The sequence below is a fragment of the Podarcis erhardii genome (assembly GCF_964252035.2).
Source record: "Podarcis erhardii genome assembly, chromosome: 14".
In the NCBI taxonomy this organism is placed as follows: Eukaryota; Metazoa; Chordata; class Lepidosauria; order Squamata; family Lacertidae; genus Podarcis; species Podarcis erhardii.
In genome coordinates, this window is record NC_138503.1 from 38,779,164 (window position 1) to 38,806,907 (window position 27,744).

At 41.8% G+C, this 27,744-nt stretch overlaps 1 protein-coding gene and 1 long non-coding RNA gene across 8 annotated transcripts in view; one reads left to right on the top strand and one right to left on the bottom strand.

The window, feature by feature from the left end:
- Positions 1-9,558, bottom strand: part of LOC309329365 — an 11,546-nt gene extending 1,988 nt beyond the window's left edge. For 2 of the 3 annotated variants that reach the window (XR_014151080.1, XR_014151081.1), the window contains exons 1-3: positions 8,648-9,558; positions 7,476-7,547; positions 1,177-1,309 (exon numbers count right to left, since the gene is read on the bottom strand). This is a non-coding gene — a long non-coding RNA (uncharacterized lncRNA). The remainder of the gene's footprint in view (positions 1-1,176; positions 1,310-7,475; positions 7,548-8,647) is intronic. The other variant, XR_014151079.1, reaches the window with a different exon arrangement.
- The window catches only part of MRTFB (myocardin related transcription factor B), a 99,491-nt gene continuing 76,864 nt past the window's right edge, over positions 5,118-27,744 (top strand). Inside the window, exons 1-2 of one of the 5 annotated variants that reach the window (XM_081839569.1) lie at positions 5,118-5,219; positions 17,763-17,824. In XM_081839569.1, coding sequence (XP_081695695.1) covers positions 5,133-5,219; positions 17,763-17,824 — 149 coding nt within the window. In that variant the 5' untranslated portion in view covers positions 5,118-5,132. Of the gene's footprint in view, positions 5,220-9,713; positions 9,782-10,184; positions 10,318-15,194; positions 15,260-17,762; positions 17,825-27,744 lie in introns of those variants that run through there. The other 4 variants (XM_081839572.1, XM_081839570.1, XM_081839571.1 and 1 more) reach the window with 4 other exon arrangements.

The window sequence follows — 27,744 nt, forward strand, 5'->3', positions numbered from 1 at the left end:
TCTTCTTAATAGTTAGGAACAACACAGCATCTTGAACATGTACCTACCCTCTGTACACTGAATGAAGGCAGGAGGACAGCACTTGGAAGCAGTGATACGCTAGTCCTGTGTAAATGGGGGCTGCTTATTTATTGCCCTCCCCTTTTCTCCCGCTTCAGCTGGTGTAGAACCATGACAAATGGGCAGGGCCAACAAAGCCTAATAATAGGAGTTGGCACATCCCAAAGGCCAAAGGGGAAAAAAAGGAGAGGAAGCATTCTACTGTAGGGACCTGCATCTGCAAATCCACAGGTCTGAAGAGAGGAACGTTTAAGCACAAGATCAGCTTTTCAATGGAAAAGAATGATCCACTTCAACTTGCATAATAGATGGTCTAAATAATGACACACACACAGTGTGCTGTAGGATTCCAAACATTACTTTTGCATAGCTGTCAACTTTTCCCTTTTTTAAAGGGAAATTCCCTTATTCCGAATAGGATTCCTCGCAAGAAAAGGGAAAAGTTGACAGCTATGCTTTTGGTTTGGTTTGCACAGCAGCTGCATTATTCTATAGGCCTCCTCTTTTTAATACATACCACAGAGATTCTCAAAGTCTTCCCATTCCCCAAGTTATCCTCACCTTTGGTGAGATCCAGAAGAGCTCTTTTTCTGTTTGTTTGTTTGTTTGTTTGTTTGTTTGTTTGTTTCTCCCCCTTATGTATGTTTGTTCGTTTGTTTCAAAATTAATTGAGGAGGGAAAATGGAATGGAGTTTCCTGTAAAAGGACATGGTTAGCTTCTCTCAAACTCCTGAACAGAAACCTCATGCTGCAACATGTTCTTGCAGGTCCCGCTTAAGAACACTTTCTTTTGAGTAAGCCCTGTTGGACTCAGTGGGGCTTCCTTCCCACTGCATAGGATCAGGATGCAGAAAGTGTTCTGGAAGAACCTCAAAGAGAAAGTATTGTGACTCATACTATAAATGCAAAAGGCGCTGCCTTCAACAAGAGGCTACTAGTCTTTCGATAATGAATGTCTTCCAGAAATCAAGAGGCAAAACTGTGTTCCATTGTTTGGTTAACATTAACAGACTACAGTTCTGGGTTCCTCTTAAAAATTACCTCACTATTTATTCTGGGTCTGGTCTGCAAATAAAACAGTTTCTATATATAAAGCAGGAGTTGTTCTTAGCTTACGTTTCCAGGCGTCATTTTCATAGATACAGGCAAAGTCTCATATTACCAGCGCAGAGAAGTCACGCCTGCTGGTGTGTAAGTACTGTTGTTGATTTAAGGCAGCTTCCCCAGTGACATTTCTCAAGAGCAAATCCTGTGGAAGAAAAGGAGTACAAATACTTTTTTAAAAAATGCAGTTATGCATGTGGCTGGCCTGTGAAGTGCAATGCATTCAAAGGGTCACCACTCTTGGGGGGCCTGTTGGGGCCTTTGGGAATTTTAAGAATGGGTACCAGTCACAAAATGGCTGCCATGCGGATGTAATACAATGCAAAATGCCCATTGTGGGATATGTAACATAACATCAAATGGCTGTCGCACCTAAAAGAGCAGAAAAAGAGGACCACACAATGGTTTGTGAGTGCCCCCCTCATCAGCTATCCCCATCAACTGGGGTGGGGGGACTTGTACTACCTCAGCTACCGCCATGTTTGCCCCAGAGATATGCTCTTTGCACCTCTCCTCATGTCAGAATGCAGACCCTCCAAGGGCCCCAATTTTCCAGGGACAGACCCAGATTTACAGAAGCCGTCCTGGTTTCTGATTTGATCCTGGAATGTCCCACTTTTACTTAGGACGTCCCTATTTCTGGGGTATTGGGGACAAATTCAAGATGGCAGTCAGAAGCTGCTCAGCCCCATAGTGCCAATATCTCATCGTGTGTGAGGGGGATGACAGGTGTCCAGCACCTGCCTGAACATGCCTTGTGCTAACACTGGACTTGTCCACTACACAACTATTTTAGGGAAAGGTCGTCACTCAGTGGTAGAGTATCTGCTTTGAATCCAGAAGGTCCCAGGTGCAGTTCTCAGCATCTCCCTATAGGGCTGGGAAGACTCCCTGCTTGAAACTCTGGAGAGCTGCTGCCAGTCAGTGTAGACAAGATTGAGTTAGATGGACTAATGGTCTGACTTTGTAGAAGATTGCTTCTGGTGTTCCTATGTACTTGCAAGTGTGTCCAACTGGGAGCTCTGATGCAGTGACTGTGTAACTTAGCCTTACTCTAACTAGAAGCAGACTTGCAGCCCCACTCTGAATTTAAATACTTATAGGACTGCCTATAGTCCAGTGCATTAGATGAGATTATTTTATATTCAGAGACTGCTGATGGCCAGTTGCTGCAATCGCTTGTGTTCCTCCTTCTAACTATGTTGAGCTGGTCAAAAAAATTTGCCAATAACACTTTCTGTTCATATATTAAATAGATTGAAAAATGCCTCCCATGTGAGTGGTTACTTTATAATCTTTGTGGAGTTAGAACAGGGAAAAGATATTTGCTATTAATAGCAGATGGCAAGCTAAAAAGATGTGATAAAAGCTTCATAACTCATTTCTTCTGAACAATGTCAACCTGTCGTGTCTAACAGTGAAATCCAGACTGGGCCAGTTACCAACATCCTGATTGGTCACTATGAAAACAATTGCAGTCCAAGTTCATCTAGACAGCAAACTGGATTGAATTCACTCTGGATAAGATGCCACACTAAAAAACAAAAAAAAAAAAAACACACATGGAGGGGGAGTACTATAGCACCACTAGAGGAGTGACAACTAAAAAAATGTTAGAGCTGTATATCCGAGGGGTAAACTGGGCTTAGTTTTCTCTTAGGATGCTTGTTCTGTTTTTCATTTTGTTGCTAGGACTGAGTGTTCTCTTCGTTTTGCTAAAGCCTCCATGCAAAGCCTTTCAATTCAGCTGAGAAAGAAGATATAAAAGCTGTTCATTAAAAAAAAAAGTTTGGCACCAGAGTTGTAGTTAAAGTAAACTAAACCTCAAAGTATTTGAACTTCTTTTCCCCTGGTATCCTGGCTGTTATAAAATGTATTTCCATTATTATCATGTTCTAGTGACCCTGGGTGATACTCAGTTCTGCATGGATTCCTGCTACTCCAATGGGATTGCTCTGCCCTGCAGCCCCCCACATGCAGACCAGATCTGCTGCAAAGGCAGGGGTGGGGACCCTGCAGAACAATTTTGGGGGCTGCAGAGGATAGAAGAGAGAAGGGAAATCCAGTCACACATCATTGGATATCACTCTCTATATTTTCTTTTACAAGTATTTATTGATTGATTTAGATTTATTTGGAGCACCTCCTAACATTAATCAGTTGGCATGGAAGAATCTCATGCATTTTGGTTTCTTCAGTTTCTCATTTTTCCAGTCCTGCGTTCAGATCCCTACATTTTCATACATGGGTGTAGCCGGGGGGGGGGCAGCTTTCCCTCATAATCAATAAAAATCAATTAAAATACATAGCAACCTGAGGTTCTCCCCCCCCCCAACAAAAGGCCTGCCCCCCTAACAAAAATTCTGGTTATGCCCATGTTTCCATACCAGTTTGCAATTTTTGTTTTCAAGTTCCCATTAAAATTCTTCAGCCTTTTTGTGTGAATGTATCCTACTATATACTGTACACATTTTTATATGTGATTTTGTCTAATATACATATTTTTGCAAAGCATTTCAACCTAATATGCATTTTTGTATGTTATTGTTGCTAATGTGTGCCTTTATATGCACATTTTACCCTAGCATGTGCGTTTTCATACATATTATTTGGCTGGAGAACCGCATTGCAAAATTTCAAATGACAGTTTTGTCTCTGTTTGCATATTGTTTCAGAATTAGAAGTGCAGAATTAGACAAGTTTGCCTTCAGATGTGAACTGAATAGAATTTCTCCCCCATCCCTATAACCGGAGAACATTTTTATTTTGATATCATTCCTTCTATTTCCAATGTTGTGAGCGCCACAATGTTGTGAGTGGCTGTGAGCGCTGCTGCTTGTGTAGCCAAGAGTACCACACACATACACGTGAGCGGAGGTATCAGTAGGGTTGGTAGAACTCCAAGACTTTCAGAAATATTAAAAAATAGGAGTGGGAGGTACACCAAAAACAGTATGATGAAGATTGAGTTTGCTCAGTGGACACAGAATGCTGACTATTTTGTGTAGAAAATGAGTGGTTGTTGTTGGTGGAATGGATGGGATTCTAAATAGCAGCACTCCACACAGCAATACTTTGTTGCCTCTCCCTCTTGTTATTTGTAGAATCTCTAAAGCTGTGTTTGAAGCAAATATCCAGCCCTGACTGATGTCTATTTATTTTGAGATATCTAATGTGGTGCCCTCCAAATGTTGCTGGACTACAACTCCCATCATACAATGACCATTGGCCATGCAGGGGCTATAGTCCAACATCTGGAGGGCTACTTCTGGAGTAATTAGAAACAGTGAAGAGTTTGCTTTTGTTGTTTCTTCCTCCATCCCAATCTCTTTTCCTTTCGTGCTGTGTCTTTTGAATTGTAAGTGTGAGGTCGGTGACTGCTGATCGGTTACATTTGCAAGCCACTCTGGGAAATGTTTTCAGCTGAAGCACATGATTAAACACTTTAAATAAACAGGAGACACAGGCTTTCCCTGACCACTAATATTGGTCCCCAATGTCTTGTCTACTCCAGGTGGCAACCTTGCTGTCATGAACTGGCAGGACAACAGGAAGGAGGAAGAGGATCCTAGCGAGAGGTGTAGCTGGGACTGGGACACACCGGGGTAAGCTGGGGATAGGGAAGGAGATGTTGGTGTAGTAGGAAGTACTCTCAAGGTGATGGAGGATGACGAGAGGATGGGGGCCAGTGCACAGGAGCCAGAGGGGCCCCTGTCCCCATGAACACAGCAGGCTCTAAGGCATAGGGTGCAGCAGGAGTGGTGCTCCAGGAGACTAAGGCAGGCAATGGCCCACAGCCCAGCTCCCTAGCTGGCCAGGTGGGGCTTGCTAGCTCTGGGAGAAGGTGTGTGATTCCTCAGCTGGAGTAGGCTTGGAACAGGTGAGGGCCACATGCTTCATCAAGCCCAGATGCTGCAATCAGCATGCAAAGTATTAAAAAGGCAGCATGTTGATAGATCTTGGCTTTGATGCTTCAGGATCTCTGTTGGACTGCTTCGGTTTGGACATGTGGATTAACCCTGGACTGGGGACTTGACATACTGACTTGCTTCCAGGTAGGCTAGGGGTTCAGGACACTTGCCTAATTAACCATCAGTGGACCCTGTGAGAGCTAGCATACATATTGTTAGAGATTTGGAGTAAAGCCTATAAATTAGTAACTGCCAGGGTTTTGATTAATGCTTTGGGCCATGCTGTAAGATTTGGACTCTCTCCATGCAGACTGAGGGTGTAAATAGATGAATAAATCCTATTTCTTAAAGCATGACGGCCTCCATTGTGTCTTCTGTTCTCCAAAGGGACACAGACCCTGTGTGAGCGTCTGAGATCCCATGTGCTCTTGCCATGGCTTGGCAGAGAGAGGGACTGGCACTGGGCTTTTGTAACAATAATTTTGTAATTGATTCAGAAAGTGGTAATTGCAGCTCTAGAACCCAGGAAAACTTTCCATGGTCACTATGATTATGTAATCTTTCCATGGTCACTATGATGATGTAATCTTTTCATGGTTGCTATGACAATGAGGTTCTGAGCTGGTGTGACCAATTGTGAAGCAGGCTGGAGGTTCTGAACTTGCTCATTGACTTTTTGAACTTGCTTGCAAGCAGACACCCTTTCAAGTTCTTGCTAGTTGGTCCTTGTTGCATCAACTTCAGTTCCAGTGTGGCTGCAACTGAGCTCATTGCTGCTTACAAATCATGGAACTTGAAAGACTGCTCAAAGTGTTGACCACCCACCCCCAGACATTGAAGGGAAAACAGACCATTTGTATATAAAAAAATTGAGAGTAGATTCTGGCCCCATTGGGATGCCCAAAGACAGCGCTAACCTAGCCAGTCTCTCTCGCTTGATCTGGATGGATTCCTGCTCTTTTGCAGAATGTCCAAAGTGATGTCTTTGCTTCCATGTACCCATGCTTCCTACTGTGAGGTGCAATATCCAGCTCCTCATTTATTATTATTATTCAGCACCATCAACACACATTTACAGAGTTTAACAGACTTCTGTAAACAAAAATAAAAAAGATCTCTCTGTCCCCAAGGAGCTTTCAATATAAATTATGCAAGTGGGAAGTGAATCTTGCCTGCTTACCCACCATTGGACCCCGAGAGAGCTACCAAACTTGTATTGATTCAAAAACTGGCAGTTGCATCTCTGGATTTGAGGGTAGTGTATGTTTACATGGTCACTGTGACAATGAGGTTCCAATCTAGCCCAGCCCATTATGAAACTGGGTGCAAGTTCCAATGTTTCTGCTTACATTTAAAATCTCCTATAAACTTCTTCAGTGCAGGGAGAATTTATATAGAAAATAATATATTCAGGATCAGGAGCACTTAAAACCTCCTGGACTCTCAAGTCGGTTGCCCAGCAACCAGAAACACAGGACATCTATTAGTAGTATTATCAGTGCCACACTTTTATCTAGTGCTTTTCTATATGTGCTTTAAACGTATGCATCTCCTCCCACCCAACTTTTTTTGGGTAGTATTTGTGAATAAGAAGAAACAAAAGGACCAGGATGCTACACCATCTTTGGCAAGGATTAGAAAATGGGATTGCCTAATTAGATATACTCCAGGGTAAAACACTCATGGAACATTTCCCCATTCCATATGTATGCTTTCTTTTTCTGAGATCTAATAATACACCTTTTATCTTGATTTTGGTTTTGGAAACTGAAAACTGGCTCCATACTCTCTTTTGAGAAGCCCGTTTAGTTCTGCAATAAAGTCAGGTTATTTTCTTATGATTATTTTTGGAAAAACACAATTGTTAAGGACTTAAAGGAGACTCAATGGTAATACTTTTGTTTACAGAAATGCTAAACTAATCTGGCTGCTTTCCTCTGGACATTTTCTTCAAGCTCTTGCACATAGTTTGTCAGCATAACTAATGCTAAATTCAACTGCATTTTCCATCAGGAACACACCACTTTGGGGGTTCTTTGGTCTGAAACAGATGTACAAGTGGGGATTTGTAACAAAATGCTTTGTAGCCTAGTAGCTAAGATCCCTTCCAGACGTCCTTTTTATTGTGTATTTATTGTGATTTGTGCTCATCATGCTTTTGGGGAAGTAACACACAACCCCACTTTCAATATTGTTTGAGCTTGTAAACATTTGGGGTGGTCACTCTGTTTCATTTCCAATCACTGCATATTCCGTATCACAGACTTTATTTTTAGACTTGCTTGTGCTATGCTGCTGTCCCTCCAGATAATAATAATGTGGTAGCACTGGGGAAACACTGTAGAAAAACCTAAAGCAGAATACATCCACTATTATTGTGTCCATCTCAATAGGATTTACCTCTGAACAAACATGGATGGGGTTTCATTGTTAGTAACCAAAAGAAGTTCACAATCTCTTAGCCTAACCAACCTCAAAAAAACAAAAAAACAAAAATCAAACAAACAAAAAAAACCACCAAAGGGGAAGAACCCCAGCTCTGTGTAGGAGTGTGCAGGTGTTTAAAATGTAGTAAATACTGTTATAGAGGGGGGAACCCGCCCTTAAACCATAGAAATTTAAAAATGGTAGGATTTTGATTATTTGGAGTACTGAAGGGAAGATTGCAGGTGAGTGGGCAAAATACAGGCTAAACTTGCTTTCCACCTGGGATAGAGGCATTAACATGACAAAAGGTGTTGATGGCCCACCTGAGAGCAATCTTGGGCCTGGGCAGACTGCCAGAGTAACTGAGTGTGAAGAAACAGGAAAAGAGTGTCTTTAGCAAGGTGTGCTAGGAACAAGGGGGAGAAAAAAGGGAGCAAGTGATCTTGGGCAGACTGGCTGGGAGAGATGCCTTTGACTCCAGTGCTGAACTGCTGTGGGGAACAAACTCCTCTTGAAATGAACATGTAAGATCTGGACTCTCTCCACGTGGACTGTAGGTGTAAATATGTGAATAAATAATATTTATTAAAGCTACAACAGTTTCTGCCATGCGTTAATTTTTCCAAGAGATGTTAGTGCCTGGAACTGCCTGGAATATTGCAAAGAGTGGGGGTGGGGGCATCCAACTTTTGTGACAAGGTGAGAAATCGAGGATATAGGCTGGGTATTGGAGCTAAGCAAATAACCAACTCAAATTCATGTATTTGTAGCCAAGTGAAATGGCTATTTGATTTTAAAAATAAAGTGCCCAACATTTACAACACACTCCTTTGGATTCCATGACAAAAGAAATACAGGATATAAATGTAAGTAAATAATAGCAGACCCTTGACCACTATGCTTTTAAAAATTAACAATCAAACAACCCTTAGTTTTGTACAATCGCGATTACAGATAAGACAGCCACTGCTTTTGATTTCTGGCAAGGTCTCCAACACCTTTGTAACATCTGTGTGACAGGAAGGAATTCATTAGGCACAGCATTTCCTGTCTTGGTGATGGTTAACAATAGGAAAATTTTGCTGCTTGAAAGTGTGCTGACCACATAGATTTATGAAAATATGAAGGCTGGAGGAAAATTTCACCTTTAACTGCACTGACTGTGGATTAAAACAGGAAGGGGAAAGAGGAGGCAACTAATTTGCAGTATGTGACCCTGAGAATGTGCAGCTTTGTAGCACTTTTGAAAGATTTGTGGCATCTATTTTTGTGCCCTGAAGCAAGGTCCTGAGGCCACCAGAGCATCTGCCGCAACAGGAGAGATTCAATGCCAGCCCTACTTAGAGGAGACCCATTGAAATTAATGGACACAGCCCTTTCATTTCAGTGGGTCTACTCCTGGTAGGACTGTTGGCTGCACAGCCAAATAAATCTCTTAAAGCGCAATCCTCATCAGGTCTGGTGAAAAGGAAATTCTGTTAATTTTTTAAGTTTTCAAAGCTTTTATTATGAAGTTAAAATAACAATCTAGTTAAGAAATATGAAATAAAAAGTTTCCCCTTTTAACATCGAATTCACTGTGTAGTCTTATGAGAAAGTTATGAGGTAATGGCTGGGAACCGTTGTTTGTTTGTTCGTTACATTTCCTCCCTTTATTGTACATCCTATTAAATTCAATGCTGCTCTCTCCCAGGTAAACGGGGTTAGGGGCTGCAGCTGGTGCCTTTTAAGGTGCCGCAAGCCTTTCCTCGCGCGCTCCTAAACATTTCGTTTATACGCATTTTTGTTCCGTGAAGAAGGAGGGAAACGCTTTAAAGAAGCTTCCCAAGTGTGAGGTGGCTCCGGCTGCCATTACTGGCAACTTCGCGCGACTTGTGCCAACTCGCCTCAGAAAGTTACAAAAGAAGCAGGAGGTGGAAAAGGTTGGCGGGGGGGATGAAAAAAGGTGGGAAAACACCCGGATGGAAGAGGTGGCGCCAAGGGCAGCTCTCTCCCCACCCCCCTCTCCCCGAGGAAAGCCAACGGTCTTAACGCGAGGGAGCGTCGCGCGCCTTCCCCTCCGCAAACACCTTTGCCCGCCTGGCGCTTCGGCGCTGAAGCGACGCCCAATCAGCCGAGCGCGCTGGGTCTCCCCGCCACGCCCACCAACGCACCCCCCCCCCACCGGCTCTCTCGCGCCCCCACCTCCTCCTCCTCCTCCTCCTCTCCCTCGACTTTTGTAAACTCTCGCCGCCAAAGCTCGCGAGAGGACATGTCCGCGGCTGTAGCGTCCAGAGAGGGTGAGTGAGGGGCGGACTTCGGGTTCGCGGCGGGGTTCAGCTGACGAAGGGGAGGAGAGGGCGTAATGTGTGTAACTCTATATATTTGAGAGAAATTATTTTTTCCCTCTTTCCCATCTTTTCCGTTCTCCCCCCCCCCCCGCGACGGCGGTGGCAGCGCAGGCTTGAGGCGAAGGGTCGCGGTTGTGCGGGGGGGGAGTGGAGAAGGGGGCGACGTTTCTCCACCGAGCGCGCGCGCGCGCGCTCGCGACACACACACACACACACACACACACACACACACACACACAGCCGTTCCGCGGTCTTGGTTGTTTGCGCGAGCGCCTGCAGATTGTGACCTCGGGGTCCAGAGGGGGCGGGGCTTCCAGGAGGCTGCGAACTCCGCGGGGACCCTCCCCAGAAGTGGCTGCATTTCTGGAGCCTGCAAAATTGCCGCCGGGGTCGGGTCAGCGCGGGTTAGGCTTAACGTGTGTATGTGTGTGCCAGCACGCGCGCCGCAGGGTCTTAATTTTCGGGTTCTTTGGTACTATGACAAGGTGCGGGGAGGGGAAGAGGTGCAACCGCTAGGTAGGATGGCGCCCTTCCCAAAAGTCAGCAGGACTGATCATGGGCGTCGGTGGTTTTAGGGCCGACAGTGACGTACCTGCTGTACCGGGAAACTCAAGGGGAAGGGTCGTAACGCAGTAGTACTGCATCCTCTTTGGCCAGCATCTCCAGATCGGGTTGGGAACAGGGCTGGCAGCCTGAATAACATTTTTTTTTGGGGGGGGACAGGGTAAGCACTGCCCTGCATAATAGATGGGGTGCACCCACAACGTTTGCCCATCACCTGGGGGGGTGCTAGCACCCTCAAATATCTTGTTTGGGGAAGGTGAAGGGACCTTGGCCCCCAGGAGTTGGCTCTTTTTGGTGGGGAAGTCTCTTGCCTGAGAATCATTGCCAGTCAGGGTAGACACTTCTGAACTAGATGGGCCAGTGGTTTGTCTCAGAATAAGGCAACTTCTAGTATTCCTTACATCCTTCAGGAATGGTAGCAGAGTTTTAAAACACACACATGCAGAGTATCATAATCATAATAGACCATGGCACATAAGAAGAGCTTTGCTGGGACAGGCTAATTACCTGTTCTGGTCCAGCATCCTATTCTCGCAGTAGCCAGCCACATGCCTATGGGAAAACCGTAAACAGGACCTGAGCGCAACATTACTCTCAATTCCTGTGGTTTCAAGCACAGTACAGTACACTATTTAGAAGCAAACTGCCTCCAGCACAATGTAGTGCAGGGATAGTCAACATGGAGCCTTCCACATTTTGTTAGATATACAGTGGTACCTCGGGTTACAAATGCTTCAGGTTACATACGCTTCAGGTTACAGACTCCACTAACCCAGAAATATTACCTCGGGTTAAGAACTTTGCTTCAGGATGAGAACAGAAATCGTGCAGCAGCGGTGCAGCAGCAGGAGGCCCCATTAGCTAAAGTGGTGCTTCAGGTTAAGAACAGTTTCAGGTTAAGAACAGACCTCCAGAACGAATTAAGTTCTTAACCTGAGGTACCACTGTACTCCAAATCCTGTCAGCTCCAGCTAGCATAGCCAATGGCAAGGATGATGGGAGTTGTAGTCCAACATCATGTGGAGGTCATTGTGTTGGCTGTTTCTGGTTTAGTAGTTAGAATGACCAGGGTTCAAGTTCCCAGCCACACACTTGCAAGGTGAGGATCATACAGAGAGAGCTAGCACAGTGTACATCGCCTCCAAACATCAGAGATGGGACAGGATAAAATGTAACAAGTAAAGTAAAATAAATTTATGGTGTACTTTTAGTATTCAAAAAGTACTTTTTATACAACAGGACAAATATATTCATTATTTGTCTAGTGAATGACTTGTGAGCCTGTCCCTTCAAAAGATGAGAATTTTTCATTGGGACTAGGGAATCCTGAAATATTTCAGTTCACATTGCTTGGAAAAGTCTATATCTAGGGTATGGAAAATATGCAAGTAGCTATGCTTTTCAGTAACAATATTAACCCTAATACTTGAGAATTTTAAATGAACATTTTTGTGTCAGTGGAAGTTTTGCCATTTTACATGGAGTTGCAAGGGGATGAAAATCGCTGCAATCAGTATGAAGGGAACTATGTGCTTTCTGTTGAATTCTCTGGGGCCCTGTGTTTTTGTTCTCTTAGTTTCCCCAACAATTTGCCTGTGCTCTTTACTGAGGAAAGTAGCTCTACCACTTTATTCACCTGATTTGGCCCTGATCTAGCTGTTTGCATGTGTAGCAGTGGGTGCTAACAGCCAGAGCTGTATGTATCCATGTCTACTCAGATTAGCAGGGATATGACTGACCACTGAGACTGTGGATACCTCATTTGGTAGAGTGTGATACTCTTAATCTTGAGGTTGTGGGCTTAAGCCGCATGCTGGCCAAAAAGATTCCTACATTGCAGGGGGTTGGACTACATGACCCTTGGGAGTATCTTCCAACTCTGCCAGTCTATGATTCTATGAAAAGGTGGGGAGCCGAATCTAAATGTCTGCATCCCTCAAGACACAATCTTAGCACTGATGGAATATAGATTGGGGCAAGGTAGAGACGGCCTGCTGCTGACAGTATTGCTTTTCCCTCTTGTCTTAAACTGAGCTTTATAACTTTCACTTACGTTATCAAAATATCTTTTTCATTTTTCATTTGTGAGAGGTGGGGGATTTATTCTATTTCACTGATTAAGAGGGAGATGCACAGCCTTTAAGGGAAAGTCCACAAAATAACAGGGACATCGCTGCAGCGGGAGGGACTAGCTTTATTACTTTTTTTCTCTGAAACTTTTATTATACCAGTTAGGGTTACTATAACTGTAAAATCACTGCAATAAAATGAATAATAAAATCACAGAATTGTAGAGCTGGAGCGGATCTTGAGAGTCATCCAGACTAACAACCTGCAATGCAGGAATCTCAACTAAAGTATCAATGACAGAGGAGAGTCCACCACCTTCTGAGGGAGTCTGTTCCATTGTTGAACAGATCTTACTGTCAGAAAGTTATTCCCAATGTTTAGTCAGAATCTCCTTTATTGTAACTTGAAGCCATTGGTTTGGGTCCTACCCCCTGGAGCAGAAGAAGAGCTTGCTCAGTCTTCCATGTGACAGCCCTTTAGATATTTGAAGATGGTTATATCTCCTATCAGTCTCCTCTTTTCAAGACTGAACATACTCAACTCCCTCATAAGGTTTGGCTTCCAGACCCTTGGTTGCCTTCCTCTGCACATGTTCCAGCTTGTCAATATCCTCCTTAAATTGTGGCATCCAGAGCTGGGCACAGTACTCCAGGTGTGGTCTAACCAAAGCAGAATAGAGCAGTACTAGGACTTTCCTTGATCTGGACACTGTACTTCTTCTATACTTTTACATCTTCTCCACACAGAGTACCTACTGCTTGCTTGTTCTTCCTCTTGTTTTGAACATAGCCGGAAAAACCTTTTATTATTGTTTTTAACCTCTCATGCAAGCCTGAGCTCGTTATGCCTGACCTTCTCACTGCCACTGCTGGCTACTTCATGATTTCAGCTTTCTTCCATTTCTTATACAGGCCCTTCTTACATCTCAGCTCATTTGTAAATTCCTCATGCAGCTATAGTGGTTTCTTCAGATGCCTCCCACTTTTCTTTCTTGTTGGAATTATCTGCATTTGTGCTCTCAATATTTCACCTTTAAGAAACCCCCTTCTCTTTGAATATTTCTGACCATGGGATCTCATCCAGTAGTTCCTTAAACTGAATTGAACATTGAGTTTCCAGTGTGAGAACAACTTATGTCCCATTCCCTTCTCAACTCCCAGATTTCTGTACAGTGGTACCTCGGGTTACATACGCTTCAGGTTACATACGCTTCAGGTTGCAGACTCCGCTAACCCAGAAATATTACCTCGGGTTAAGAACTTTGCTTCAGGATGAGAACAGAAATCTTGCTCTGGCGGCATGGCAGCAGCAGGAGGCCCCATTAGCTAAAGTGGTGCTTCAGGTTAAGAACAGTTTCAGGTTAAGAACAGACCTCCAGAACGAATTAAGTTCTTAACCCGAGGTAACACTGTATTCTGTAAAAGAGGCAGCTGGATTGTTGCAGTGGATGTATTTGTCACTTTTGAATTGAGGAAGAGAGCCAAAGAGGACGTCCTCTGGCTCGCTCCTCGGTTTAAACTGTCCCGGTCATGCCCCCCCCCCCCCGGCCAGTGGATTGGCTGACTGGGCTCTGACATGGCCGGGATCCCCCAGGCAACAGGGGACCAAGTCCCCCGCCCCCGGTGGGGAGTGGGTGGCCACACGGTCCATTGTATATCCTCCCCACTGGGAAGTGGAGCGAATTTGTCACTTTTGAATTTCTGTAACCTTAGCCTTTTTGTACACAACGTGAAAATCATTTTTGGTTACCTTTGGGTCTGCGAGCCTGAAGATCTTAAGCTGTGCTACTTGTTGAACTTAATTACATAATCATTAGCCTCTCCTTTTCCTGGTACTAATCTTTTAAAATTTCCTGTAAGTGTTGAAGTAGTGAAGACATAGCTTTCTCCTGACATCATAGGTACCCCCACCTGTGTGTAGGCATTTTTTTCATCATGTAGCACACCCATACACACCTGAAGTCCAAAACTAGGTTTGTTGGCTCAGCTGTCAGTTTTATCAAAGTAAATATCAGACTGTAGCAGAGGCCTTTTTTTTCAACTGATCAGGACTATTACCCCTATTGTGTCTTGCATACAGTATATTTGTTAATGCAATCTTATTATTTGCCTATTTTGTAACAACCTTAAACCTTACTTACATACTTTTTATTAATTTCACTGGGTCTCCTCTTTGTAAAGCTTAGTTGAATACCACCCTACGTAAGGATAACATTTTTTCTTTATGCTGCTTGCGGATCCTCATATGATTTGCAAACTGACTGTGTTTCTCACTCAGGTTTTCAAATTATTTAAGGAGTTGTTGAACTGCAGTGGAGCCAAGACATACCTTTCTGGGATACAACTTTTTTTACTTTTTTGTAATTAATGTTTGCCTTTTGGGATATGTCATATGTGGTTTATCACATACTGTGATTATGCTTGGAAGGTGCTTGCTCTACAATCAAAACAGCTGAAAAGGCTACCTTTACATTTGTACCTTTAATATTTCACCTTTAAGAAACTCCCTTAACTCTGAGTATTTCTGAATATTTTCAAAATTCAGCTGATCATGAAAATTTGTATTTTTGTTTTACAATATTAAATATGTTCCATCCTGAAACTACTTATGCACGAGGGATGTGTTTTTCTTAGCTGTCATATTACAGCATCATTGTGAACAATTGTGGATATGTAAAGGATAAATATATTCCCTTCCCATTGCTTTTTTTCAGAGCAAAACATTTCCTAACTCTTATTTGAATACAGTTGCTATTTTGAAAAGCATTGCTGTAACACAGTTCTATGCTTCATGGTATGCTTTTTAAATGCTTGTATTTTAATTGAGATTTATTTCGTGCCTCTTTGATTCTATATATTTTGGCTAATATGGAGAAGCAAGCATAATTTATGTTGTGAATATGCTCCAACACCAGGAGCAAACATGACTAAAACTTGGGTGCTCAGTCTCCTAGGACCTCTAGTAATGATTGTGATCATTTTTGTTTTGTAACAAAAGTGAGAATTGGAGTTTCCTTTTAAGCTAGGTGGCGCGGGTGGCGCTGTGGGTAAAACCTAGGTGGGACGCAGGTGGCGCTGTGGGTAAAACCTCAACGCCTAGGACTTGCCGATCGCATGGTCGGCGTTTCAAATCCCCGCGGCGGTGTGCTTCCGTCGCTCGGTCCCAGCGCCTGCCAACCTAGCAGTTCGAAAGCACCCCCGGGTGCAAGTAGATAAATAGGGACCGCTTACCAGCGGGAAGGTAAACGGCGTTCCGTGTGCTGCGCTGGCTCGCCAGATGCAGCTTGTCACGCTGGCCACGTGACCCGGAAGTGTCTGCGGACAGCGCTGGCTCCTGGCCTATAGAGTGAGATGAGTGCACAACCCTAGAGTCTGGCAAGACTGGCCCGTACGGGCAGGGGTACCTTTACCTTACCTTTAAGCTAGGAGTTGATCCTGATCTATGTGGCCTTAAGTGTATAAGTGATATGGGATGTGCCATCCTTATTCTTCTTATCTTGGAACCCCTGCACACAAGGAGGCAGTTCTATCTGCCTGGTTTGTTGGGGCATCCAGTGTATTGTATAATTTCTCAGTACTACCTTGCTGGAGGCACCTTTGCTCATTAGGCATAGAATACACCCTTCTCTCTTCTACCTGAGCTTCTAAGGTAGAAAGAAGATAAAGAGAGCTTAGAGTCAATATGGTAAAATAAGATGGGAACCTTTGCATTCTTACTACAGTGCAGCCATTGAATGACTGGAATAGTTATATGTGCAGTAATCAGTGAGGTAATATTTACATAACCGAGTGTATGGTTACATAAACATTGTGAACAAGAGTTATAACATAGGAGTGATCTTATAACAGTCATTTGTGTATATGAGTCTTAAAAGTACATAAAAATTTAAGATGAGCAATTCTTTATACACAATAGTTGGTACACTGTATATTTGGACAAAGATTAAGACAAACTAAATAATAGTACAGCAGTCACTAGAAACTAACCAGCAATTATCCTCAGATGACCCCATCTTAATTCTATATATTAAACTGCTTTTAAACTTAAGTTTACATCCAGTATATGTTCTGTATATTAAAGGAGATGTTTGACAGAAAGCAGCCCCTGGGAAGGGGGGAGAGAAGTAGTCTTCTCTGCATTATTTAAAAAAGAAATGGTACACGTTCTTATTCATTCCTGCCTTATGTGTATTTCTCTGCAAAACTAAACATCATTATGTAGAGTTTTCTGAAATTACCATTTGGGGAAATATTTCTAATTGAAATATAAACTGGTGATGAAAAGAAGAGAAAATGTTGGGTTTTCTGTTCTAAACCTCTCATTAGAAGTGTTTGAATTTAAATTATGAATTCTTGCTATGGTTCTGATAGCAAAGTCTCGATGCATAAGTGTTTGTATAATGGAGAACTTTAATATCTTTTAGATTGAATTCGAAATAGGAACAGCATAGCAGGCTCAGAACTTAAGTAGCTATAATACTAAACCAAAAAATACCTCAATTCCCAAATGCCATATATAACCAACCTAGAAATACCAAAACAGCAAAGGGCCTTCACTTTGGCCGAGATCAGGCCTTCCCCTCAGCTATCCAGGAAGGCCCTTTTAGGAAGGCACGGTACGAGGAGGGGAAATGCAGATGTGTCAGGTTCATCCTGCAAATTCTGCACCAATTCTCTGCACAGACAGAGCAATGCTATACCTCCTTGCTACTTCAAGATGCAAACCCAGATGTAACATACTCAGCTGCCAGGTTTTGCACTGCTATGATGGACATTCACCGAAGAATGGTTTGGGTCATGTACCAGACCTAAACTCAAGACCCATGCCCTCTCTTGCACCCTCCTTCTATAGTTACTTTTGCAACTTCTTGCTCTTAACTCTCTAGCTGATTTTAAGTCTCCCTCATGCATCCCCCCTTCTTTGAGTCACTCATTTTACCCATTTTATTTCCTAAATTACTGTGTGTTCCTATTTTAACCTATGCTGGTCTTTGGCTGTAATAAAGATGATGGTACTATTCTATTCTGTACAGTTAATGGAATATCATTTTCTAATTCTTTAGCTGGGTGATAAATGTTACATTGTGCAAATCTTGTACTTGAGTACTATGTTAAGTTAATCAGGGTCCCTTTAAATTAGTTTTATCTTCTCCATGTATTTAGTGGAAACAGGAAAACTGGACCTGCTCCAGCCACACAAGGCAGCTTCCTGAATCAGGAACTAAGATTATTTGTATATATAAATAAATGTTAAGAGGAAATTTTAGATTCTTTTTTTGTGATCTTTCATTTTCCAGATTCACATTGAATGTATTGAAACAGACTGTAAGGGACACGATTTTAAGTGGTTAGTGGTGAGGTAAGTAAGTTTACATATCAGCATGTATTAGTCCTCTCAAAACATACTGTAGCTGAAATTTACCAGCTTTCTACAGGGTACTCAAAGCTCTTTCAGCCGCAGCAAGTTCATCTTGTTCACAGCTATTGACAACACTATTTTCATTGTTTGCTTATATATTCTTCAGTAGAATCTAAAACTAGTTCATGGGTAACAGTTCCTCATTTTTTTGCTAGATTTATCCCAATTTTCACTTGGCAAAAATAATTGCTATCTCACATGATTGGCTTTAGATTCCTGTGTGAGGGAATGGGTCTTCCACCCACAGAGTGAGAGTGGTTGTATATCAACCCACATCTTCCACATCTACAATCCCCGTGTCTGCTGGAAACTCTGCCAAGGAAGGGGGAACACTACAGAGCAATCTTTTGGGCAGTGGAGGAAAATGGGTGGGGAGTATAGCTGGGGGGTGGGGTGGGATTGGCATGCCCCTATGCATTTCAGTCACATGGCAAGGTCTTTCAGATCCAAGCTAATCTATCTATTCCAATAATTTCCTAGTTACGCTTTCAAATTTAATAATAGTTTCATACTTCCTTGACAGTTTTTCCTGTGCAAATATTTTACTCATTTTAAGAAGTGCCATTCTGCTCATTTAGGCATTTTTCAATGAATTTCTCAATCATGGATTCTAATCCTATCTCATTTTGTGAAAACAAATTTGTATTTATCAGTATTTTTAAAGATCCATGTTAAAGTTTTTTACTGTTTTGTACTTTCATATTACTCAGATTCTTGAAAATACATCTTTTGAAGGAACTGAAGAATTAGAAAATGAAATATTACTCCTTTGGAATTAAAACACATTTATGTCCAGAGAATTATGAAACTGATTCCATTATCCCAATGGGGCTCTGAATGTATTTTTAATCATGCAGTAGGTTCCCCTTACCCCCCACTCGTCCACATGACAAACCGGTTGTGAAACTGAAGGGAGTTTCACAACAATTTGTGATATGCTAGTCATCAAAGAAAGTCACACATTATTATGCACTGTAGCAAAAAATGGACACAAACTTCTCTAATTGCAAGAATAGCAATATTTGTGCACGGTGTTTGACCCACCTGCAGTTTGAATTTTGGTTGAAGTCCTAAGTAACTCATGCATTCAGTAGGATGTTGCAGATTATGCATCAGCGTAAGCACGTTACAGGGCCAGATTAATAATATGGAATTAATCAACTTTCAATCTCTGCATATGTTGCATTTGTAGAATAGTGGCTGCTGAAATGGAGCGAAGTGTGGTGTTGCTTATGTTGCAACTTTGTTTCATCTTATTTAAAACTACTACCACTGTGAAAGAGCAACTTGACACAAATAGTCTTCTGTAGGGCAAGGAGGCCTCCTCATGGTCAGTGGTCAGGGATGATGGGAGTTGTTGTCCAGCAGCATCTGGAAGACCACAGGTTAGCTCTCCCTGCTGTAGGGAGTGGTTCCTATGTCACTTTTTCAGTCGCACTGAAGACAAAATGAATGAATTGATCCTTACTGCCTTTTGCCTGTAAACAAAGAAAATCTATCTAAAAAGATGCTGTAGTTAATACTCTGACTTAAAATATTCTTAGGAATAAGTTCTACTCAAATCACTTGCTTTGTAATAAGTGTTTTTAAGATCCAAGGTCCTAATGTATTAAATGAATGTAAAGAAAAATGTGTGTGTGTTTTTTTTAAATTTCATACCATCATTTATTTATTTTTTGAGAGGATAATATGTACAAGAGATCCTACACTTTGTAATTCTAACTGCATTGTGTTATACTATTCTTATGGGGCAGATATTCCATCAACTCAGTACCGATCAACAATGTTTTCAGTTTATCGCACTAAGTTTTGGATAGTCAGTTAAATCTTGTCCTTGCATCATGCACTGTTAGTCATGAAATATAAGTGGATCTGTCAAATAAGTTTTTATTAATTAGAGCTTGATTCTTGTTGGCTCCAGGGGCTAAACTCTTCTTCCACCCACTCAGAATGAATGAGAGATGTGAAGTGATGGTCTGATACCAGTGATAGGCTTAGTATTTGCATAAAGGTTATTCTTTGAATATTAAAAAGTTGTTTTTTAAAAAATAGAGAATGCTTGTAAGAGTAAATAAAGTAGTTTTGCCACAAACATAAAATGTTTTTAGGCTTTAAAATCTGTTTTTACAGTGGAGTGATCTAAATACAGGCAACATCTGTTTATTTGCATTAAAATATAATTTAAAAGTATATGTTCATTTTCTGATATTGGCTAAGTAGGCTTGTTGGGAAGAGCCTCTCATCAGATCGGTAGCTGTCCAAATATTGTATCTACATCAAACATGTATCAACATTACCATTTTCAAAGGAAATGGTGGGAAATTGGGCTTACAGGAAGTACATCCACCCGTCCGGCTGATTTAATAACTTTGTTGTTGTTATTTCTCTTTCTTGACAAGTAGGTGCTTTTTGTTTTAGCACTTTCAGGCAGCAAACTGCATCACACATAGAAAGCACTTTAAGACTGCAGCCTTAAATGGGTTATTATGCACCTTAACCTGGAAGTAAATCCCACTCAATGGTTTTTACTTTTGAGTAGAGATGTATAGGATTGCACTGTTCACATATTTGCACTTCACTTTTCTAAATCTTCCATCTCTGAAAAAAGTTAGGTTGTACTGTGAGGCCAGGCTTCAGCACTTGTGCAAGTGCTTCTTCCTTTCTCCTTCCTCTCAACCAGCTGGAGCACTATAGCTTTCAGAAACCCAAGAGATAGCCCAAAATAGCATATTAGTTGTGCAATATAATTTAAACTCTTCTAAAACCTCTAATAATGTGCCTCACAGTTGCAAAATCTGTTAAGGTTTTGTGTTATTATGATAATAAAATATTTTATGTAGCAGCCGTAACACAGTATCTTTACTAGGACCGAAAAGATTTGCTGATCCTAATAAAAATATTATGCCTTTGGATTCCCTCCTGCCCCCTCTAATAGGCCAACATGTCTATCAGCAATACTACCGTATTGCCTCGAGTCTAATGTGCTATTGAATCTAATGCGCACCTCAATTTTCAGAACCTTGAAACCAAAAAAAGTATTTGCTGGTGAATGTAAATGTGCCATTGAATCTAATTCACACCTTAATTTTTGCAACGTAATTTGGCTAAAAACGTTGAGCATTAGATTTGAGTAAATACGGTATTTTAACATTTACCGTAGGTCCTGCAGCATAGCTGCACAGAGCCCTTGGGGAATGAACAACATATTCAATAAAACATACACTATGAAACAGAATAAATATAAACTATTAATAATTGTTGCATTAAAAAACCACTCTACAAATGGACAGCAGAACAAAATATAAAAACTTGACTGGTAGATTTGATTCAAGTTTCTTCATTAATCAGTAAGGCCTGAAACAGAATAGTTTTCTTTTAAAAGGCTGGTGAAAACCTAGTTGACCTAGTGTGAGTCTTTCAGGAAAAAAATGCTGCTGCAGGAAAAGGACATGTTCCTTGTTCTCCTCAATCTAGCCTATGACAAAGATGGAGACCCTTGGTGTATGGATATGGGGCTCATACTGAAATGATGCTCTCTAAAAATGCCAAAGCCATTAGAGCTTTATGGTTGAGCTTTAAAGAACTTTGAATTATGTTTGGGAACCATTGTAAATCTCTTGGTACAAGTTGTATGTGCTCTCAGTAACTCCTGATAATGAGGCTGTTGCATCTTGAACCCATTGAAGATTCTGAACAGTCTCCAGATGCAGCTGCTGCCCCACATAGAACATATTGTAGTAATCTAGTCTTAAGGTTATCAGGCATGTAGCCAGATCACCATTTTTCAGGAGTGCTTGCTGCTGACGTACCAGCTTCAGCTGGTCAAGTGCTATCCTTACTGTGACCTGTTGAGGTTCCAGAACACAGGTTCCAGAAACATTCCCAAACTGCACACTTGCTCTTTCCTTGAAACTGCTAACCATTCAAATTAGGGAACCCTCAGCTCCCAGATAAGATCATTGATGAATATTTCAATCTTAAGACTAAGCTACTGTTTTTTCACCCTTACCCAATCCTGTCATTTACCCCAGGCACCTGTTTATAGCTTTCACCGTGTTATATGATGTTCTCTTGCTCTAAGCATCAAGCGAATTTATGCTAGCAAGTTCATGTAAATATCTCAAAACAAAGGGGACAAATTGGAATCTTACAGCACCCAATGAAATGCAGTATTAAGCCCTCAGCCCCCTGTTCTGAGGCCAACGTAAGATGCAGGAGAAGAATAATCACAAAGCAGTGCTTCCAATCACATAATGTGACCCAGAAGGAGGTTCAGGAGATATACTTCCTTGTGCATCTCTTGGCAAAGGTAATCAAAGTGGTTTCAGTCCTAAAGCCTAATAATGTGGATCAATATAATCAGTAATACTCAGAAGTCTCAAAATCTGTGTTGCCAATCCTCACATTTCCTAGCATATTAGAAACTGGCAGGTAATTGAGATCCATGTGGGTCATTCTGTCCCCTCCTCCCTAAAAGGTCTTACAGTTGCCTTCAAAGGGGCAAAATACAATTTTCTACAGAAGAGAGACAAATCTGGTCAGCCTACTCTGACCAATCTGGCCAGTCTTTCCTGACCCAGTCAGGATGGGCAAGAGTAGTGTGTACACATGGCTGGATTTGCTTTTTAAAGAACTCTGTATCCTCAGGTATCAACAACTGAAACTCATTGAAGCAAAATTGATAATTTGAGACTGTGGACATGTCTTACATAGCTAAGTTGTGAGGATTGCCCATTCCCTACAAACACACACACAGCCGCCCAGGTACTATATGTCACAGTACTCCACTGGAGCTTAAATTTGATCAGAATGTAAGCCAAGTTGTAATAGGCCTCTTACTATCTGAAAATGTTTCTTTGGATAGAATGATTAAGAGAAACAAGGTCTTCAAGTGGATACCAGCCCATTCTTCTTTATATTTGTCCCAATGTCCATTCTGCTTTATGTTCTCAATTTTCTGGAATACCAGGAAGAGTTATAGGTTCAAGGACATGGGAGAAGACTCATCAGAGCTATCATATAAACTGCCTGAGTCAATCCCCTGTTCCAGAGGCCAGCTGGAGCTTTGACAGCTAATGAGATTGACTGGTAACATTTTGGTAATTCCTTGTATCCATCACCTTTAAGGGATGGAAATCTTCAGTGACCCATCACTCCTTCCAGAGACTAAAGTTATGATATTCTCAATTACCAAAGCAGTATTCCCTACCATCTGGGTACCATCACACTGATTGGAATAAAACATGTAATCCAGAGAATCATCTGCAACATGCATTGTGACAGTTAAACATGGAGACAGACATAAGTTGGCACCATGAACTCAGGAGGTCACAAAAGGGATCTTGAAATTGTCCAACACTGATAGGCTTGAGGACCTCAACACCAATTCTGATAACAAATCAATCAGCCTGTTACTCAGTAGTCAGTCCAGTAACAGAATCCCTGGTTCTCAGGCCTGGCACCGGGCATAATTGCCAGGTTGGTTCCCTTATAAAGTTCCTGTTTGAATGGTGGCCTAAGTGATGTTGTAGAGCAGCAGCTGTAGGCTCAGTTAGCTCCACTCCTTGAATTCTCCAGAGTTGGAAGAAAAGCCAGAAGCAGGGATAGTCCTTAATGCTCTAATCCCACTTATTCTTTTCCTCACCTGCTCAGGCTTCACTCAAAAGCCCTACCATCCTGTCCTCCATACATTTCTAATAGAGACATGCTCCACCTTAACAAATAGCATTGTACATTGCTATAACCTGCCCATCAACCTTGTGGTGGAGGGCAGTTAACAAAATAATAGTACTTAATAGTGCAAATTAATACTACAAATCAATAGTACTTAAGTTAAAATATTTTCCTTGTTAGCAGGGACAAAGAAAAACAAACTTCACTCCATAACCATAGCATTCTTCTCCAGCTGTCTCCTAGAGAAAACAGTTTCCTTGGGCCTTCATTCACAAAGTACCCACCACTATATTATCTCCCCCAATCTCTCTGTTTCCTTCCTTTATCCACAATTTTTTCAAGATGGAAGTCAAAATGCCATACATGGGTTTCCAGAACAGTCTTCCAGACCCACTTAGTTTCAGCAAGGCGGCTGCATAATGTGCCTTCAAACTTTGACCTTGATGTCATGCTTGCTCCCTCCAGGACAATTGCTCTTGGGATCACTGCTTAAGGCACTGGCTGAGTCTTTTGTTATCCTGGAGTGTGCTGGAGTAAATACCTTCCTTTCCAAGTGTGAGAGACATAAACTACTAAAAAGTGCTTCAAATAGTTGAATATTGCAGATTGCAACACACCAACAATATTCAGATGCTATGAATCTTGATCTAAAGTGTTTGTATTTATGCACTTCCCTGCCAAAATGAATGTGGAATTAATTTTCAGGTTATTAATGTTTGGACATCTGACAAGCCACTTCTCAAAGTGTTTTGAAAATTAGGTTAACTCTGGGCATATCGCCAGTAGGAATGTGAGAGAGGGGCCTCTAGTTATGCTACCCCGTAAGGTTTGATTAAATTGTGAAACCCAAACAAATCATAAGAAAGACAAAGGCTGCATTCTGCACAACTTTTAAAAAATCTTTAAGCAGTGATTTCATAAAACAAGTACATTTTTATAGGTATCTTTAGCAAGTCACGCTGCATTTTCTGTAATGTTCTAATATTAGAAATATGCCGCAAAATTAATAATGTAGTTCATGTTTAAACTGTATTGATATATTTAAAAAATCAATAGCTCCAAAGTAACTTTAAAAACATCAACCTCCTCTCTGCATGTTGAATAAAATGTTCCACTCAGTGCACTTAATATTTCAAATAAAAGGTGTTGAAGCTTCCAGCCTGCCTGGAAGTTCCAGTATCTTGCTCAGAAATCTTTTATGCTAATCCTAGATGTGTGGCTCCAGGCTGAAATTTCTCAGTGGTGAGAGGAAACATGGCCTCCACTTTAACAGAGATGTTATTACTGCACATGTTTCAAACCTGAGTGCTGGCATTAAAAATAAAAAAAAGTTCTGAAACTGATGTCTTGTGCCAAATCTAGGCATGATGCCCACAGTTTTGTCCTCTGTGCTGCTTGTAGTTTTCTGAGCTGTGGACTCCAGACCTAATATGAGTCTTGTCACAGTTCATACTGTGGCATGTCTTAGAGCTTGATCCTATGCATCTTTTTGGCTGCAGTTCTAAACACATTTTCCAGCGAGTAAGTTCCACTGAGTACTGTGCAATGTATATCTGAGTGTAAACATGTGTAAGATTCTCTTGTTAGCTCCCTATTTACCGTTTATTTAGCTTGCAAGGATTATTTGCATCCCAAGTCAAAGTGGAGATTTATGCAGTGGGGGAGCCTACATTAATGGTGATTTTATTTTAGTAGCAATGAGGTAATCAAATATGCTGTTCTTAGAGACTTGAAATTTGTCTGCATTCATGGAGACCTTTTGCTGGTAAATCTGCATCTGTGTAAGTTAACAGCAAATAAGTCCTATTGAGCTTGGGGTGATTTAGTTCTGAGAAAACACATTGGGCTATGAAAGGATAATACTAAGTGGATACTCATTACATATTTATTTTAAAGGGCTCTGAGGCTCTCAAGGCAGATCACAACTAATCTGTGAGCAATGAAAGTTTGATCAAAGCCAGAACAAAAACTACTGCAATCAAAAAAGGCTGGGCAGCAGATAATGCCAACCAAAAGTCTTAGGTTGAGTAGAAACTAAATTAATATGAGAAAACTGTGATGCAGTCAAAATATTACTCTTGGGGATGAAATCTGTGTATGGAAGTGTACTTATATATAGCATCTAAATATGAACATGCCCTCTGCATTTTGGATAAATGCATACTTTGAATTGGATATTAACAGTTACTTGCATTGATTACCATAAAAATTCCAAAACACTTTGGTTCCTGTCTGAAGATAGATGCTCACAGTAAGTGGCCTATGACAGCAGATGTGAATATACCGTATTTTTCGCTCTATAACACGCACCTGACCATAACACGCACATCGTTTTTAGAGGAGGAAAACAAGGGGAAAAACATTCTGAATGAAACAGTGGATGTATCATTTTTGGGCTTCATGCTGTGGCCACAGACATGTGATCTGATGGTGAATTTGGGGTGACCCAATGCAAAAATCCTGAGAATTCCTGTGGATCCATGCTCTGTAACCACGTTTTTGCACCATTGCAGCCCCAGGCAACAGTGGGTGCGTGATTTTTTTGGTGCAGGCTGTAGCCATGGACATGCTATGTGATCTGATGGTGAATTTGGGGTGACCCAATGCAAAGATCCTGAGAATCCCTGTGGATCCATGCTTTGTAACCACGTTTTTGAACCATTGCAGCCCCAGGCAACAGTGGGTGTGTGATTTTTTTGGTGCAGGCTGTAGCCATGGACATGCTATGTGATCTGATGGTGAATTTGGGGTGACCCAATGCAAAGATCCTGAGAATCCCTGTGGATCCATGCTTTGTAACCACATTTTTGCACCATTGCAGCCCCAGGCAACAGTGGGTGTGTGATTTTTTTGGTGCAGGCTGTAGCCATGGACATGCTATGTGATCTGATGGTGAATTTGGGGTGACCCAATGCAAAGATCCTGAGGATCCATGTGGATCTATGCTTTGTAACCACATTTTAAGTGGGGAGCGAAGGAAAAACAAAGAAGGGACATGAGAGGGGTGTGCAGAGAAGCAGCTGGCTAAGAATGCAGGAGAGGGATTTAACGGAGGGAGGAAAGAAAGGCAAAAGTTTCCCCCCCCCACCCAAGCCAGCCATATCTCTCTCTCTCTCTCCCTCCCCCTCTCTCTCTCCCTCCCCCCCTCTCTCTCCCTCCCCCTCTCCCCCCCTCTCCCCCCCTCTCTCTCCCACATCAGCACCAGAGAGGAATTCCTCTCTGCTTGCCTGGAGGGGAGGGGCTTTCCCTGCTCTTTGTTCCGTTTGAGCAAACACAGCAACGAAACAGAGGGGAGTGGGCAGTAAGACCCTGAGGCAGAATACAGGAAAGCAGCCACTTCCTCTTTTCAAGTTTCCCTTCTAGGAGACGCACGATTTGATTTTTGCCTGCTTTTTCGGCTCCAGGGACCACACATTCGCTCTATAACACGCACAGACATTTCCCCTTCCTTTTTAGGAGAAAAAATCTGCGTGTTATAGAGGGAAAAATACGGTATGTTTGCCATCCACCTTGTAATACTGTTGTAATACACCAACTATGCAGCTGGGTAGTGTCTGTGAGGTTATCATTGGACAATTCTCATCCTATTTTGAATCCCAACAATGGATTCCATGCACAGAAGCCCTGTTCCACACACAAGAAAAGAAGCATAGAAAATACATTATAGCAGCTCAGGCCTTGCATGAAATGCTATGGAAGGATAGTCTGATTGCCATGCAATATAATTCACACACATCTCTGTTCACTCATTGTAATACATTAAAAACCCTTCTGTGAAACTGTAGGTAGATAAGCAAATACTGAAAATAAATGTTAATATATAGCTATCCTTTCCTCACCTCCTTTAAAATGCTTGAGAGAGATCTGCAGTTGTTGTCAAGGCTCTGTTGTTACCATAGATGCAGTTCTGAAATAAATAGAGATGCTTAGTCCTTTATGGAGAATCACAAATATTGCATTAGTGGCACAGCTCTTCAAAAAAGTTAGGACCCAGCAGGAATCTAAAGAACCATAAGCCACTGTTCTCAGCAGGATGACCCTGCTTTATTTTGCTCTTTATTGTCACTTTTATATGTATTTCCACTTTTAACTTCACACATTTGAAAGGTGCCTAGAAGAATATGCCTTCTCTTCTTTCTCCACTGCCTCCCATTTTTAAAAATACAGTATTTACATGGTGCTCCAGA